The sequence below is a fragment of the Siphateles boraxobius genome, unplaced genomic scaffold, assembly GCF_051911475.1.
Source record: "Siphateles boraxobius isolate OS27281-9 unplaced genomic scaffold, OSU_SipBor_1 1, whole genome shotgun sequence".
NCBI lineage: Eukaryota > Metazoa > Chordata > Actinopteri > Cypriniformes > Leuciscidae > Siphateles > Siphateles boraxobius.
In genome coordinates, this window is record NW_027508699.1 from 12,434,157 (window position 1) to 12,452,859 (window position 18,703).

An 18,703-nucleotide genomic window follows, 5' to 3' on the forward strand; every position below is an offset into this window, starting at 1 on the left:
ACTAGATTTTCAGTTTCATCTGCTTTAATAGACTGGGATGAATATTTATACATTACCAGATTGGAAACTTTATGAACTTAAGTTTAATATTTGTGAGAATGAATGTGATTTCCAATTATTCATTAAAAGAAATTAATGTAAAACCTAAACAACAATAATAACTGATGAGGATGGTGAGGATTTAAATTCCCCTTTGAATCTGTGTCCATCAAACATCATGATAAAGCAATGCTCTCTGCATTTACCTGTCTAACATGGAGTAGATTTTTAAATTCTTTAAAATTTGTTTGATTTGTTTAAAAAAAAGTATCATGGGAGCTCTATGGGTTAACTGAGGCTTGGAGAAACCTGTTGCCAATTAAGTGTGTGGAATGCCACATATAGAGATTTCCTCAGAACTTCCACCACAGGTTGCAGAGCACATGTTCCCTTCCAGACAGAAAATATTACTGCTTTAAATCTTTAAAATGTTCGATTTATTCAGATTTTTTGCTTTCACAGTTTGTAAACAATTGTCGAAACTCACCATGTGTTTGACTCCGTGCTGATTAATTCTCTGGATTACAAGGGACCCAAGTTTAAGTGTCTTTTAGCATTTTCCTTTACACAGTGCACGAGCTGCGATGGAACCTAAAATGTTTTTATTTCTCATTTGTCTGATCATGAGTGGAATTTGCCCAGGAGTGCACTGCCAGAGGTTTCCATCCAGAACAGCAGATCACCAGAGCAGATATTCAGTTTATGCTCCAAGACGCCCATCGGTTCCCTACACAGTAATACATCCGCAGAACAGCAGAAGTGGCAGTCCGAAAGAAAACCCAAGGACCATCACGGCTGAGGTGTTCACCCCACAGGGATGCACGGTAAGAGGTTGCCATGGCTCACCAAGACCAACAAATAATGATACTAAAGAGTGCAAAGGAATCGGTTGTAAACTGCCTGCAAGGATGCGACAAGATCCCAAACAGCATTCCTGTGTTGGAGATGCCTGCATCACAGGATCAGATGTTGAAAGAAGCAGACTTTCTTTTGTCCATATGCAGGACAGAGCCGAGCAAGTATTGGGGGAATTTCCGGAGTTGGGAACTCGAGGGGGGCCATCAACTGGAATTCAGTTAACATGCGACATTAAACCAGGTAAACAATGATAGAATGATTTATTCCAGGGTGCTGGGTATTACCAGTCCTGTGTTTTCGTAATAGTGAAATTACACTTAAATTGAACACCATTCATTCATGGCCATGCAAAATTGATTACATGTTGGATTGTTGCCTACTTCCTCAGGCAGATTGTGGAAGCATGTCAATTCCATGACAATATTAAAGCATGCTTGAAATGTGACTCAATGTCATGTTTTTCCTACATTTTGACCAGGCACAAATGAGGTCCACTCTGAAGATGTATTGGTGTTGCATTTGCATTTGGCAAAAGGTCAAGATAAACTGGTAGCCCAGCTGCAGGGACAGCAAGCTGAGGTTAAGCAAATTCAGAGCACACTGAGAGAACAGCAAAGTGCTCTATTAGCCCACCAAAGGGAAATACTGGACCAGCAACGGATTATGTTTGAAAAGATGGAGGAAGTCAAGACCCAATACAGTTTTCTTCTCGACAGCGTCAAACAGTTATCTGTACAAGGCCCGCAGGGAGTCACTGAGAGCCATTTGCATGGTCTCCAATCCCAGGTTAGAACCTATTCTCAGGAGGCTTTCACAATGCATAAGATGAACATGGATGCTAGCGTTACGGATGCTGACAGACCTCTACTTGGCTGTGGATCCTGCCGAGCAGATGAGTACTGCGACTTCAGTGCAGACCGACCACGTTGTGAGAAATGCACTGTCTGCCCTCCAGGATTCTTTCTGGTGGCTCAGTGTTCGATTCATGCCGACAGGATTTGCCAGGTATGTTGTTGTAATTGAGATTTATGTATATTTTAAAAAGTTCATTTTTATCAGATAAATAGTGCACAAGGCTTGACATTAACTTTTTTGCTCACCAGCCACTATGGCTAGTGGTTTTTCAAAGTTACTAGCCATTCCGCATTTTCACTGGTCACAATTTTGACATCAATACCATAGGGGAAAACTGCCATATAGATATTTTTAATTTTGGAGCAGGTATATTAGGCTGCTGTCACTTAAAGACCTGACGCACGGATCCATTATACTGTTACACGTTTTCTTTCTCAACTGTTTACGTTCACTTTGGTTGAGCTCAAAATCAGTAAAATGATGTGTAATACGTGCAATCCCATGCCGAAATTCAAACCCTGTAACACCGACAATATTCACCCGGAGCAAATTAAACAAGTGAGTGAGGGGAGGCAGGTTTGTGTGTCAAATCGCAGTCGGAGAGATCATGTTCCTATTCTGCTTGAAATGAGTATTGGAAACTGAAATATATTTCAGTATTAATATGTATCAACAAATCTATTTTTGATACTACTACATTGCACTTAGTTTATAATTCCAGATGCCTTTTTAAAAGACTACAATTGAAAAATGTATATTATATGTATATGTAACATTCAACATGCCAAAGTGGCTAGTAGGACTGACTACGTTACACGCCACTGCTGGTGGGTGTTAATGTCAAGCCCTGATGGTGCAATCAAATTAAATTGATGTAACATATTCAAACAAATAAATGTGTCAACAACACTTGATGTCAAGTTTAACAACTTAAAAAATACAATATGACAACTAAAATTGTCCAATAGGACAGAGACGAATGCCTAGAGATGCCAAACATATGTAAAGAACGCAACCAGTGCCTCAACACACCAGGTAAGCTGGCTACCAGACTTACAGATTTGTTTAAGATTAACTTCCTAAGAGATTAATCATAGTGCATTGTTTCAGGAGGATTCCGCTGCTCCGGCATGTCGGAGAGGGAAGCAGCTGCTGGGATGTGTGGGCACTCTTATTTTTACAATTCTGAGATGGAAGAGTGTCAAGCCTGTACAGAATGCGATTCTCAGCCAATGACGTCCCCATGTTTGGCCACGAGTGATGCGGTGTGCACCAATCCCTCTGAAAGCAGACTCTCTTTTTCCTGGTCTGGTAATGTTGACCTAGCCAAGGGTAGTGAGTTTCCTGATAAGCAACTTCTCATCCGTGGCAATAGTGACGGAAGCCTTCTTTCCAGCACTGATGGTTGGATAGTGCTCCACCAGCATGGTCTTGTTTGGGTCGACCATAACCTTGCTTTAAGACATGGCTGCCGCAGCTTTGTCCAAGCATGTTTGCGACTGAATGCCAGTGAAGGTGAAGGTCGGGATCTGAGTGGCATGCGTTTGGAGCAGCGGGAGGGGAAGTCTCTCCAGAGTGCCAGTGTGAGTGGAGCAGCTGCTGTGGAGCCAGGTCATGTGCTCTACCTTTCTCTCAAGAGTGTCACCAACCAGTGTAGCCACGACAATGAAGACGTGCACCTTCAGAGCAGCCTAATAGCACCATTGAGCCTGCTCTGGTTGTCCCATGACACAGGTGCAGTTGCTATGACTGCTCAGGCCGTTGCCTCTGCGCATTACCACACCAACTACCGTCCTGCCTTCCGTACCTCATCCATCTCCGACCCTTACATGGTCGGCCTGACCCATGACAATCGTGGGGTGCGCTTCAGGGAAAGTGGCACTGTGAAGTTCGTCCTTCAGCAAGCATTGTACTCAATGGGTCAAGCCTGCATCTCAGAGGGCTTCTACTTACTTGCATACGTGAACCACAACGGAAGCAGTGCTGAGCTGACCCGTGCATTCAAGCCTGGTGTTCATTACAGAGATACATCTATATCTCTGTCGGCTGCCACCACTGTGGATTCTGGGGATATGCTCACCTTCGAGATCCTTGCACCCGCGCAGTGCAATGTGCGCTACTTTGGCGACGACTCTGGGATTAGCATGCTCAGTCTAGTGTGGATCCCTTCGGCTGTGTCCACTGCCCTGTCAGCCACCGTGTCCAGGAAGAGTCTCCCCTCAGGTGCAGTGCGGAATAAGGCCTTGTTCTTCCATCAGACAACTCCAGCAGTACCACAAGTTGCACTTGCTGAAACCAAAGATCACAGAGACTTCATCTTTCGGGAAGCAGGGACAGCAAGTGTGGCTTTAAATCTGCGGCTTATCCACTCATGCAGTTTAATCAAACTCACCTTGCTCCAACAGAGTGGGTCTCGGGGGATTCAGCCAGCCCCTGTAGCTCAACAGATTAGTGGACACATGTCGGAGGGAAGTGTATGGGCAAGCGTGGGACTGAGGGGATCGTTCCAGGTACGTAATGGCACTGTAATCTTCGCTACAGTGGACTGTGTGAGAGGACGCATCAACCAAATCGCCCATGATGCAGGAAGTAGCATTTCTATCCTCTGGACAGCTGCATAATCATAGCATGATTCAGCGTCAAACTGCCATGCTGATGTTTTTACTGTCTTTATGCATTTAGCTGAGGTACTTTTGGATGACGGTTTTATTAAGGCATCAATTAGTCGTTGATTAAGCTTAATTTTTAAATCATTTTCTAACCTGTACAACCAAATAGTACAAAAAAGAAAGGTTTGCTTCAGAGTAGATTTCTGGGTTTTAAGTTGCATTGTGTCATCATGTATGATTTTTTTTAAAAGTTGAGAAAATTTGATTAATTTACTCTTTCTTTTTTATTTTTATTATTTACGGATCTTTGTGTGATAGGTTGTTGTATGGTTTAATTTTAAAATGTTATTAAAATGTTTGCATCTACCAGTTCTGATCATGTATTTTCTTTTTATTATATTTGCACTTCATAGCATTCAACAAATTTATTATCTACATATATTTCCTTAATTATTTGCTTTTTTCCTCACCTTAAATGGGGAGATGTCTTACAGCGTGTTTTGTATCTTGCCTGTATCTTTGAATAAAACTTTCAACTATATGTTGTTGTTATTTTATTTTTTCCCGAAAAAGATGGTAAACATTTTCAGTTGGTAGTGGGAATCAAATGCAGGTGTGTTTGGCACACAGAACCAGATGTCTTTGATTGTGCTCTTTAATATGCAGGTTTTGTTAAAACAGGATAAAAGTAGCCCTTTGGCCTCCTTTCTTTTGTGTTGCTATTCTTAAAACAGAAATTATGACATTTAATTTATCACAAATAATAATACAAATACTTGTACAAATACACCTTAGTTTTTAAGGTTTCTATAAAAAGACAGTAAAAGAAACCTTATACTGAAGCCAAACTAGGGCTGAAAATAGGTTTATAATCTTAGGAAGCATGTACACAGACTTGCGGTTTTCCAAGACATTTGGTTAATATTAAAACTTTACTGGGAGCAGGGGATGACGTTGATCTAAAGTTATTCCATAAGGAGAAGAGTGTGATAGACTGAGCCCTTCAAAGGGCTAACGTGAAGCACTGAATTATGGCTACTTTAACAGGGTCAGGTCAGTTCTCAGACGGCCCTCACCATACAGCCGCCTCTAAAATTTCACACAGATGGGAATTAATCAATGGTTAAAAACGAGACAAAGATGCTTAACATAGAAAATCAGACATGCACTATCTTTGTAAATATCTACCTCACTTAGAACATAACACTCAAATGTTAGCAATATAATGTATAGAGATTTAGATGCTAACCTGAGAAATGTGAATCAAGAGTCCATTTTTCTCTCTGTCAGGACAGATGAGAAGAACTGTATGGCATTCTCTCAGTGCAAGGGTTAAATGTCTGGTGAAGTGACAGTTCAGGTGTTCAGTGTTAGAGGATGTAATAATAATACTCTTGTGTTGAAGCCTGTACTTGACTTAAAGTGAAACACCTGGAAACATTTAATGTGTGGAGCTTAAAGATTCTTTTTACACTATTACATTTTCTCAGCCAGTAAGACTGAGATTAGATTATTAAATTATTCAAATATTATTAAATGTTTTAGTTGATGTATCAGAGAGTAGATGCTTTTAAAGGGATGCTTCATCCAAAACTAAACATTCTATCACAATTTACTCACTCTCATTCCAATCCTGCATGATTTTCTCTCCTCTGTAACACAAAAGAAGATATTTAAAAATATATCTCACAGACTTTTTTGACAGTCAATGGAGTATAGTGTTGATTGGAAGGAAAGTCATACAAGTTGGAAATTAGATGAAGCCGAATTTGTCATTTGTGAACTTAAATAACATAATGAAAATAATATTTACAGCACTGTTGATCCATACAAATGTTTTCCCATGGGGTCTCCAACTCAAACGCTCAGCTAACCCAATTTGAAAAGAGGTATATTTGGTTATGCATTATTTTGAGTCCACTTTAGACATTCTAAGTAACTTTGCAACTACATTAAGTAACTCATTAATTTGCAAATGTCAAATAACTCTCATTAGAGTATTAGTGGACTGTTAGGGTTCAGCTTCTGGTTATAAGTTGACAAGTAGTTGCAAAGTTACTTAAAGTCAGTAGAATTTTTAAAGTGGACCATCAACATCAAATGTTACTCTATATTTTGCCCTAAATTTTTTACTTTTATTAGTAATATTAACAAGCATTACAAACATTTATATTATGCAAAATATATAATTAATTACTGTTCATACCTTTTTAGCTTTGAATTTTATAAAAAAAAAAAATGTAGGCTATATTTTTATATATGTCCACTGACCTCTATGCTATCTTTTGCTAGTCTCAAAGTATGAATAATGAAACATTTTAATAAAAAAAAAATATATATTTCTAAATCAACATGCTTTATTGAAAATGCACAGTTAAAATAGTGTTTCAACGATTCGTATTTATAATTTGACTAGTCAGAATGACAATTAAATCTATATATATATCTACATATTATAATTGCACTAGTGAGGAATTCAATTCGAGATATCTTTAAATACGTTTTGACTAGTCTAAATACTATTTAAGATATCTGTAATGATGTAATAGAAATGCAAACTGCAATTTATCCTTTGTTCTCAAGTTGTTAATGTTAACAACATCACCATTGTGTGACTACAATCGTTCCGATATTTATCGTGAACTGTCGGTGATTGTCGTTTGAACCTTTCTGGATCCGCCATCAAATTGATAAGTTTAATTATATTAAGTGCTGTGAGAAAAGGCTATAAATCTCCACCTCCAACATCCTCACACTACTAGCCGAGACTCCTTCTTTATGTGTACAGATGTGACGTAATGACACAAAGACATGCTCGAATTTCCCGCGGAAATCCACCAGTACCACTGGAATTAAAACATTATTACAACCTTACTGTTTTGAATCGAGCTAAGGCAATCAGATAGTTTTGAACACTGTCTGGTTATGTACTTGCTCAAAAATGTATTTTGGATAATTTCTAACCCAAAAAAGTTACGTAATTACGCTGCATTCATTTTTTAATTTGTTGACATTACCAGTCTGTTAAAGGTACAATATGTAAGAATTTTGTTATAAAATATCCAAAAATCACTTGCACAGTGTGATATATTTCATGCAGTTGTGTACTTACAATATTCCAAGTGTCCCCAAAGATTTTTAATTTCAGAGAAATTCCAATTTTAAATAATGGCTCCCTGTTCACTTGTCACCTGTCAATGAGGTAATATCCGCTTATCCCTGGTTTCCGCTCGTATTGCCATAGTAACCATGGCGACAGACGTGGACAACAGCGTTACGTCTAGCCGCACGCTCACACTGTTGTTGTTTCGTTGTTGTTCATGATCCATAATGTTTCAAACATTATGGATCATGGCAAGCAGACTTTGGGACAAAAGGAGGACTAAAACAAGGATCAATATCGAGGTAAGCGTTTTCGAGATGCCGAGAGCGCCAAACAGTGACAAACTTTGACTTGACAGAGCTCTTGCATGTACTTTATTAGACAGGTGAGCAAATGTACATAAAACTAATCAAGTCAAGTCACCTTCATTTATATAGCGCTTTTAACAATATAGATTGTTTCAAAGCAGCTTTAAAGTGTTAGGAAATTAAAGTAACAGAGATTGTTTTAGCTTTACAGCAGCTCTAGAATAAAGTTATTGTCTAGCTAAAGTTAGTTAGTTCCTAGATAAGCCTTGAAAAATGTATATTACAGTATATATTACAGAATTTGTATATTACAGAATTTTTTACGCTTCCACGTAGCCACGTGAACCTGAAATGTCCCGACAAAGTTTTATCGGTACAGAGGTAAAAGGAAGGGAAGGAGGCCTTCACAGTAGAGAGACTAGTTGACACTTCGGGACTGTGTTGTCCTAAATAGGAAAAGGATCTACCGCAGTCGATTTTGATATCCTAGGTATTATCAACTGGCCGGAATTTTGAGATCGCAATAGACGTGACGGACTATAATGCGTTAAGAGCTCGCTTAAGTACTGGGGAGCTAAACCATTTAGTGCTTTGTAAGTAATCAGCAATATTTTAAGATTTATACAATGTTTAATAGGGAGCCAATCCAGTGTTGACAGGTTCTTGGTTCTGGTAAGAACTCTGGCTGCTGCGTTTTGGACCAGCTGTAGTTTTTTGTTAAAGGCCCATAATAGCATTACAATAATCTAGCCTTGATCTCATGAACGCATGAACTAACTGTTCCGCATTTGTCATTGAGAGCATATACGTAATTTATATATATTTTTAAAAAGGAAAAATGCAGTTTTTCAGATACTAGACACGTGACTTTCAAATAAAGATTGGTATCAAAGAGCACACCCAGGTTCCTAACCACGAACAAAGACTTGACAGAGCAGCCATCAAGTGTTAGACAGTATTCTAGGTTAGTATGTGAGGATTTTTTTTTGTCCAATAATTAGAATCTCTGTTTTTTGTGAACAGCAACGGTCCTACTACTGAGCCTACTGGTACGCCATACAAAATTTTTGAACGATAAGACATCTCTTTATTTACTGCTACAAACTGATAACGGTGTTGATTCAAAAATCTTAATTTTTGAGATTTTAATATGCAAACGACACATTTCTGAGAGCTTTATTAAACAGAAATTTGCTGTTGGTGTATTAGCCTAAAACAACATGCTCGCCAGATTGTTTATCTAAATAGCCCTATGTTGTTAGAAATTACTGTTTACCAGGTTTTAGGTTATTTACTTGATTTATTTTTTTTAGTCTTTTTTTAAATTAAAACTTACATCATAAAGTATGATTTTTTTTTACTTTGAGCAATTCTGGAGCTATAATTGACTCTTCTTAGGAGCATATAAAACAAAACAGCTCCTTGGAAAAAATGAAATGTAATATTTTAGTAGTGTGAATGTGAATGTTTCTCACTAGATCTCGCAGGAGTCGCAGCGATGTTATTACTTCTGTGGCAAATTCAAATGCTTCCTTTACTGGATCTCTTATTAGCGCTGTGTAGTAACAGTGCCGCTTGATCAAGATCGGCTCGCGCTGCTTTCCTCCAAACTGATAAACGGTCCGTCAACCACACAATAACGAGCCGTTTCGTTCCGCTTGCATTACGTTTGCCATTTAATGTTGGGCAATGTTGTTGTGGCTCTGGCGGATTATGAGCACGCTTACCAAGCGCCTACATTTGAAAGAACGAAATTTTGGTTGGCAGGAAAAATGACTCCCCCCCCCCCACGGCGATTGTCGCCGAAAAGCGACAAGTTTGCAGGTGTGTAGTATCTTTGGCAGAAAAGGTAGATTCGAGATCGGTCTGTAATTGAATAATTCTGTAGGATCAAGTTACGTTTTTTTAACAAGCGGTTTAATCATAGCCAGCTTAAAAGTTCTCTTTCATCATCTCGTGTTCGAGATCCACCTATGGGAAGGGGATCCGTACCTGACCTCTGCAGAAGCATCCAATTGTGCCAAGTCTGGCTAGACAGACAGAAGTGCGCAGCCAATGCCAGGTGAGGCCACACCCCCTTACCTACGGGCATTTAACAGCTGGGCGCGCTGATTCCTCATTTGACATTCGCTTCTCGCGATCTCTGCATCTCACAGCTCGGTTGATTTTTACACTGCTCACCTCGTGTCTTCAGGAGGACATATCGGCCAGATTAGCCTCCGCCGGACGTGACAGTTGTTGTTTTTTCAACTGCTGCTGCTTTGCATTCGGAGCTGCCCACCCTCTTGCTATTTTCTCCGTTTCTCCTCACGGCTGCCCGCCACGTATTTCTCCGATTTCTTCGCTGGTATGTCACTGTCTAAGCCTGCAGCCTCTCCAGGGGATAGCCTATCACGGGCCTGCCCGGCTGAATGTGGTGCCCTTATCGCGGCTAAGGATCTTCATCAGCTTTGCGTGGTCTGTTTGGGTCCTAAGCACCCTCGGGAAGCCCTGGAGAACCCGGAGAATTGCAGTTTCTGCCTCATGCTGCCTAGGAAGCTGCTTAAACGCTGTTTCAAGGTGGCAGTGACACAGTGCACCGGGCTCAGCCCTTCTGACTCGGACGGGGGACACGGTGATGACAACGTGCTACCGGGGGCCTCCCGGGGCGCAACGTCTCTCATCTGGGCTGACCAGCCCAATCCCGCCTTCCCCGAGGAGGACATCTTCAAGGACAACCTCGCTCTCGTCCACGAACCGCCCGGTTCTGGCGAAGAGGAGGATGCGGCCATTCTTGGGGTTTCAGAGGACGAGGAGGCCATGCCGCCCTCTGGTGTTCCCCAGGCTACCGCCCACGCGGCTCTGCCTCAAGCCATCCTCCTGGAAGTGTGTGAGCGAGCGGCCGCTCGTCTCAACATTGAATGGCCGGCACCTCAGAGCGCCACCGACCAGGAGAGGGATATTTATGATAGGAAAGTGCTGGGACCCCCTCCCGGCCCGAGGAAACAACTCTTCCCCATCCTCCCGGCGTGTGCGAAGCACATGAGGAATTATTGGAGCGACCCGCTCGACTTCAAACACGGTCTAACGTGACTCGAGGTTAAGAACATGGCAGCGCACGGTATGGGCGAAACCTCCCGCCGTTGAGCCTTCCATTGCCAGGCACCTTAACCCCGCTCAGGGTGGGCTGCTCGCTCCCCCTAAGCCGGTCTTGCCCAACAAAATGGACCGTTTTGCTGCCTCCGTTCACCAGGCAGCTTATAAGTCCTCGGCCGTGGCTGTCAGGGCCCTTAACGTTTCTTCTGTCAGGACTCCCTGAAAGTGAGAAACGGCGCATCGCGGGCGCGCCGGTGGAGCCCGGCCGGGCTCTCTTCGGCCCCGCCGTCGCACTGATGCAACAACGGTGTGACGATAAGAGGAAGGAGGATGAGGCCTTCAAGCTTTGCTTTCCCAGGAAGGCAGTCCCACGCCAGGCGCCCTCTGTGCGTTTGCCTAACCCACCGGCCACAGGACGACAGTTTCATCAGGACAAGGAAAAGCCCCGCAACAAACCACCCCCACGGCAACATAAGCCAGCACCTACAAACAGGCACTGGGGTAAGCCCGCTCCCGCCGCGGCCGGGAGACCTGCGAATTCCAACCCCACCGACTCGAAACGCAAGCGGCCTGCCTGATGTTCAGCCGATGGGGGCGTCCAGTCCATGTTCACGGGCCACGAGCCCTTCGGACTCCCCTCCTCTTCTAGGACCCCCGTCCAAGAGACCCAGGGTTGTCCCGCGGATGGATCAGCTCACCGCCTGTCAAGACTGCCCAGCTCTTGTGTTCGAGAAATGTGTGTTTTCCCCCCACGTTCAGTGGGCCCTCTGTGAGGGAAAGTTTAAGCTCAGTGACACCACACTGCCCACACTCTGTTCCCCTCACTCTCTCAATAAAGGCTTCGGCCCCAATGTTTGCCCAACACAAAACACAAAAAAATACGAATCGAATGAATTCGTTTCGGAGAGAAAACCTCTCTCCGCAGAGAGAACTCATCTCACTGCAGAGAGAACTCATCTCACTGCAGAGAGAGAAAATCCCTCCGAACCCCTGCATGTCGCCTCTAGTGTGTCCACTAGATGGCGCCATTACATCACAAATAAACCTGTTGGTCTCACACAGCTCCGCTCTGGCCCGAGCGGGAGCACTCGCGAGTCACTAAGCGGCTTGGCGAACCGTTTCAGCTCCCGAGTGGGTTATGTGTACAGTAATGCAGGGTTACAGATTGCAATTCGCAGTAAAACCCCCGCATTTCAACGGCATTCTCTTTTCTCACACAGAAGAGAACGCCTCTCACATTCTGAAAGAGGAAATTTCATCTCTCCTAAACAAGGGAGCGATTCAGATGGTGCCCCCCAATCTGATGAACCAGGGCTTTTATTCCCTTTATTTTCTGGTCCCGAAAAAAGTCGGCTCAATCCGCCCTATCTTGGACCTTCGAGTGTTGAACAAACATTTGAGGAAATACAATTTCAGAATGCTGACACAGGGCACACTCGCCCGTGCCACAAAACAGAACGACTGGTTCACATCAGTCGATCTGAAAGATGCTTTCTTTCACATAAGCATCTATACTCCGCACAGGAAGTTTCTTCGTTTTGCCTACCAGGGCATATGTTACGAATTCACAGTTCTTCCGTTTGGACTCAGTTTGAGTCCCCGATCTTTCTGTCTGTGCGCGGAGGCGGGCTTAGCACCTCTGAGAATATCAGGCCTGAGAATCCTGACTTACATAGACGATTGGCTCATCATAGCCGAATCAAAGGAGAAGGTGTTGCAGGACACCGGCCGTGTGCTCGCCCACATCACATCGCTCGGGTTCCAAGTGAATGTGAGCAAGAGCAATTTCACGCCCAGTCAGAATGCCATTTTCCTGGGCTTGGAGTTGAACTCCGTCTCCATGCGAGCGCGTCTCTCTCAAGAGTGCGTTCGCTCTCTGATGAACTGTCTGTCGCAGTTCAGAGAAGGGGCGAAAGTGCAATATCGCACATGTCTCAGGCTGCAGGGTCTCATGGCTTCATCCACCCAAGTTATGCCGTTGGGACTCCTGAGGATGAGGGCGTTCATGAAATGGGTTTTGTCACCACATTTCAGCCCGATTCGCGACCTTTGCCGCTCGGTAACAGTGACACGCGCCTGCTCCGCAGCCTTATGCCACTGGGAGAGCGAAGACTTTTTACGCACGGGGAACCCCTCTGGGGGCGGTTACGATGCAGAAAGTTGTGGCGACAGATGCGTCCTTAACAGGCTGGGGTGCCACCCAGGAGGGCAAAACGGTGAACAGTCTGTGGCCAAACAGACTACGTTCAGCGCACATAAACTATTTAGAGCTTTTAACCATTTGGAAAGCTCTGAATCATTTTCTGCCTCGCCTGCAGGGACATCACGTTCTAGTACGTTGCGACAATACCATGGCTGTGGCTTATATCAACCGTCAGGGTGGCATGCGCTCGTCGAAACTCCACACTCTAGCCTACAAGCTTTTGGTGTGGAGCAGACGGGTTTTCCTGTCGTTACGCGCAACTCACGTTCCGGGCATTCTGAACAGAGGCGCGGATCTGCTATCAAGGGGAAACCCAATCTATGGAGATTGGCGTCTTCACCCGCAGATAGTGGAAATGCTATGGATCAGATTCGGACGGGCGAGCGTAAATCTATTCGTCTCGCGCGAAAACTACCATTGTCCTATGTTCTTCTCTCTAAGGCACATGGACGCGCCCCTCGGGGTAGACGCACTGGCCCACCCATGGCCCAGAGTGCTCCTGTATGCTTTTCCTCCCCTGTGCCTGATAATTCCCACATTGGCCAGGGTGAGAGAGCAGGGCCTGTCTCTCATTCTGATGGCCCAAGGCACCATGGCTGGCGGAGATAGTTCCTCTGTTATACGCCGAGCCGTGGCGCATTCCCGTTCGCACGGATCTATTGTCCCAAGCCAACAGGGAGATTTACCACCCCCACCCAGACAGGGTGGCTCTCTGGGCCTGGCCCGTGAGAGGACAAACCTGAACGCACTTGGGCTTTCGCCGCGTGTCGTCGCCACTATTCAGAATGCCAGGGCCGTCTCCACACGGTCCTTATATGGCTGTAAGTGGCAAGTGTTCGAAGGGTGGTGCGATGGGCGCGGTCTCACATCTTATCGGTGCTCAGTTCCTGATATTTTGTGTTTCCTTCAAGACCTCATGGGAAAAGGGAGATCCTTTTCCACCATTAAGGTCTACTTGGCTGCAATTTCAACCTGTCATGTGGGTTTTGAGGGCTCTACTGTCGGGCAGCACCCTCTAATCCACAGATTGAATTAATTATATATTTATTTATTTACCAGGACAATGCATATTAACAACAGTACACCTGTAACATGCCAGAGTTAGCCAAGGGCTAATTTTCATCTGTAGTCCTGTTTGCCAGTTGTACAAAGGCACCCTAGGGAAAATACACATTTAAAAATTTGCATGTAAATACAGCTATGCGTGTCTGCTACAGCATAGCTGCAATAGACGAGAATCATTAAAATGTAAAATCTCACTTAAAATTTGTTTTGAAAAACAACGTATTTATATGCACCGGTAGTAGCAGCAAATAGCATGCACTGTCAGTGCCACAGGTTAAAACATTTGTTAGATGCATATAAAGATGACAAGTTTTAACATCATTAGCAAGGTCATACAAAAATACAAACGGGCAACAGTAAAACTTCAGTGTTGACATGTCTGATTACTAATAAGCCAACGTTTCAGATGTGATCGAAAAAGGCTATATGTGTTGATGTCTCTGATTGATGACGGGATGGTGTTCCACTGCAGAGAAGCCCTAACGGAGAAGGCGGACTGGCTGAAAGCACTTTTTCTAAGTGGAATAATACAGTCACCTCTTGACACTCCTCTGGTGATTCTGTGTGTGGTTGCTCTAAGATTGACAAAATCACCAAGGGGTGGTGGGGCCATCCCATGTAAGATTTTGTAGACCTGACAGCAATTTATGAACTTAGTTAAATTTTCCCAACTTTAAATATTGTATTTTAATAAAATGGCGCAGTGGTGAAAATGGTTTGGTTTCTTATCAAGTACTTTGAGTGTCTGTTTGTATAAAGACTGTATTGGTTTCAGAGTAGTAGAGTTAGCCTGGGACCAGCTTGTTAAACAGTAGGTAAAATGAGATAGAATCATTGAGTGCATAAAAGTTTTGGCCGCTTGAATGGACATTGAATTTCTAATAAATCGGAAATTTGCTAGATTAAATTTGACTTTTTTACAGGTTTGCTTTACATGTGATCTAAAATTTAGTTTGGTATCTAAATAAATGCCAAGATATTTGTATTCTTGGACAATTTTTATTTTTTCACCTGACACTAGGATATCTGCATCTTTGGTTTCCTTATGTGATTTTGTGAAGAACATACCCACCGTTTTTAACACATTGAGTTGTAAACACGATTCATTCAACCATGTTGTTACTTTAACCATCGCATTTGTAAGCTTTTCCGCTACCTCGGTTTTTGAAGATCCGTGTACATACAAGACTGTGTCATCCGCGTACATTTGAATGTTAATCTCCGGACACACCAGTGGCAGATCGTTAATGTACATACAGAATAAGACAGGGGCTAATATGGAGCCTTGTGGCAGGCCGGTCGACAGAGGGAGGGGCTCAGACTGACTATTATCAATATTTACAGTTTGTAATCGTTGACTGAGATATGAATTTATCCATTTTAATACCTTATCTGAGAGATTAAAAGAGGATAATTTAGCCAATAGGATACTATGGTTTACTGTATCGAATGCTTTTCTAAGGTCAAGAAAGATTGCTCCTACAATGCTATTGCTGTCAAGTGATAACTTGATTTTATCAATAAAATAGCAATTCGCTGACTCAGTTGAGTAGTTCGGTCGGAAACCAAACTGTAGTGGGTGAAGATGAAAAGAGCTGTTATTTAAGTGGTCTTTTATATGATCAGATGTCCATTTCTCAAGGATCTTAGACATTACAGGTAAAATACTTATTGGTCTATAGTTAGAAACGGATTGTGGGTTTCCTGATTTAAAAATGGGTGATACAATGGCTGTTTTCCATGTGTTTGGGAATTCTGCTTGACATATGGAGTGATTCATAATTTTTGTGATAGGACTGGCTAGTGATAAGCTAAAATTTTGGAGCATTGCTGTGTCCATTCCCTGCACATCTTTCGCTTTGGACGATTTAAGTTTTTTAATGATTGCTTCAGTATTTGCTTCTGTGGCACATGTAAAAACAAGGCTAGGTTCTGTTGTTGGAGTTTTACACACCGCAACATTTACCGGTTGAAAGCTCTGGGCAATGGCTGTAACAGAGTCAACAAAATAATGATTAAATGTCGTAGCTACTTCAGCTGGGTTCCTAATATGCTTTTCACCCACCGTTAGTTCCACAGGTTTTCTTGTTTTATGTTCTTGGCCCATCAATTTTTTTAGCTGGTCCCATACTAACTTTGTGTTACCCCTTGCCTCGCTAATTATCGTCAAAAAAAAAGTTAGCCCTAGACTTTCTCAACATGGATGTTACAGCATTCCTTAGCATAGCAAAATGATGTTTATCATGTGACAGATTTGTTTTAATAGCCCTTTTCAGTGCAAGGTAACGCCGCTCCTTGCCAGTCATCAGGAGAACTGTTCCGGAGTGGGACGTCTCCATGGTGCTGGAAGCGCTGTCTCAACATCCTTTTGAGCCTCTGGGGAGTATTTCCCTTAAGCTGCTGTCCTTCAAGACAGCTTTGCTCTTGGCCTTGGCATCTGCTAAACGTGTCAGTGAGCTACATGCACTCTCGGTTCACCCCTCGTGCACTAAGTTCTCCCACAGTGGAGATAAGGTTTCCCTTAAGCCTAACCCGGCCTTCATGCCAAAGTGCTTCTCTGCGTTCACTTCGGAGGTGTTGGAGCTGTCCACTTTTCACCCTCCACCTTTTACCTCTCTAGAGGATCAGAGGCTGAATGCTCTGTGTCCATTCCGTGCTTTACAGGCATATATGACCAGGACCAACGCTTTCCGGAAGAGCGACCAGCTCTTTGTTTCATGGGCCCCACCGCACAGAGGGAGTCCCATTTCGAAGCAACGCCTCTCACACTGGGTTGTGGACGCTATAACTATGGCTTATGAAGCAAAGGGAGTGCAGCCCCCAAGGGGCATCAGAGCTCATTCCACAAGGGGCTTAGCCGCCTCTTGGGCTTTGTTTAGGGGAGTGTCACTGCAGGACATCTGCTCCGTTGCCAGTTGGGCTTCTCCTCATACCTTTGTGTGTTACTACCGGCTGGATGTCACCAGAACCTCGGTAGCACATTCGGTTTTAGGGTTGGGGTCTTCTTAGCTCTTCCCTGTAACCCTGTTGGGAAAAAAACAATAAGAGTGAATGGGCCGGCTGGCCATGTTCATTCCTGTCACCAAACATTTACTTTCCTTTATGGGTATAGTTTATGTGCCTTGGTGGGTTGGGTTACTATCATGTATGTGCCTCATGCATGTTTCATGTCCTGCTTGTCCACAGCAGTTAGGTGTGGCGTCACCTTTGCTGGTTCATGAATAATGGACGTGTCAGGCACCGCCTCTCCGAAGTGACCGTCTTTCTCTGGCTTTCAGAACCTCACTGTGAGTGTATTGGGCATTCGGGGAGCTGTCCATGTCTCTCCCATAGGTGGATCTCGAACACGAGATGATGAAAGAGAACAATAGGTTACTATCGTAACCCCGGCTCTCTGAAACATCGAGTGGAGAGAGATCCCCCAGCTTTGCCCAGCTTGCTGCACGATAAGCGAATATACTTACTGAGGAATAGCAGCGCGCCCAGCTGTTATATGCCCGTAGGTAAGGGGGTGTGGCCTCACCTGGCATTGGCTGCGCGCTTCTGTCTGTCTAGCCAGACTTGGTGCAATTGGATGCTTCTGCAGAGGTCAGGTACGAATGCCCTTCCCATAGGTGGATCTCTCCACTCGATGTTTCAGAGAACCGGGGTTACGATAGTAACCTATTGTTTTTGGTACGTATCCTAATGACAAAGATGAATTAATGATATTAAGAAGTGGATCTATGACCTCTTGAAGCATCTCTTTCAATAGCTTAGTCGGTATAGGGTCTAACATACTTGTCGATTTAGATGATTTAACGAGTTTTGAACATTCTTCCTCCCCTATACCAATGAATAAATCAAAATTTTCCACAGGGAGACTACAATGCACTGCCTGATGCGATACTGTGGTAGATGTTGCATAGTTATAATTTTCTCTCTGATATTATCAATCTTGTAAGTAAAGAAGTTCATAAAGTCATTACTGCTGTGCTGCTTGGAAACGTCTGGGGTTGAAGCTTTATTTTTCGTTAATTTAGCCACTGTTTCAAATAAATACCTAGGGTTTTGTTTATTTTCTTCTAATAGGGTTGAAGATCTAGCAGCTTTTAAGGGCTCTGTGTACGCAATCGTGATCTCTTTCCATGAAATGCGAAAAAACTCTAGTTTAAAGAAAAAATGCTCAGTTTTTATGGCTGCTCTCTTAAGAGCCTGAGTGTGCTTGTTGCACCACGGCGTTGGACTATTTTCTTTAATCTTTTTTAAGTGCAAAGGAGCAACTGTGTCTAAAGTGCTGGAAAAGAGAAAGTCAAAAGTTTCTGTCACAATATCGAGTTCTTCTAAGCTATCTGGGATGTTGAGGATATGAAATTGATCAGGAATATTATTAATAAAGTGATCTTTAGTGGCAGAAGTGATAGGTCTAACATATTTGAAACACGGAGTCGACTTTGCAGCCTTGACTAAACTAAGTATACACGAGACTAGATAATGATCTGAGATGTCATCACTCTGCTGTAGAATTTCAACGGCATCAACATTGATTCCATGCGATAATATTAGATCTAGAGTATGATTACGACAATGAGTAGGTCCTGACATGAGT

General features: G+C 43.2%; 1 protein-coding gene across 1 annotated transcript; it reads left to right on the top strand.

The window, feature by feature from the left end:
- Positions 1-408: 408 nt before the first annotated feature.
- LOC143735242 (uncharacterized) lies at positions 409-4,902 on the top strand. Its single transcript, XM_077225387.1, has 4 exons — positions 409-1,137; positions 1,376-1,902; positions 2,721-2,787; positions 2,863-4,902. Exons 1-4 carry the CDS (start codon positions 624-626, stop codon positions 4,371-4,373), a joined length of 2,619 nt encoding a protein of 872 aa, XP_077081502.1. The 5' UTR covers positions 409-623; the 3' UTR covers positions 4,374-4,902.
- The last annotated feature ends 13,801 nt before the right edge of the window (positions 4,903-18,703 follow it).

Bases quoted from the DNA above. Each gene is read 5' to 3' on its own strand.
- LOC143735242 (XM_077225387.1), top strand. From the start codon at position 624: ATGGAACCTAAAATGTTTTTATTTCTCATTTGTCTGATCATGAGTGGA. The intron at 1,903-2,720 runs GTATGTTGTTGT...ATTGTCCAATAG, and splicing joins ATGCCGACAGGATTTGCCAG to GACAGAGACGAATGCCTAGA. The intron at 2,788-2,862 runs GTAAGCTGGCTA...GCATTGTTTCAG, and splicing joins CCAGTGCCTCAACACACCAG to GAGGATTCCGCTGCTCCGGC.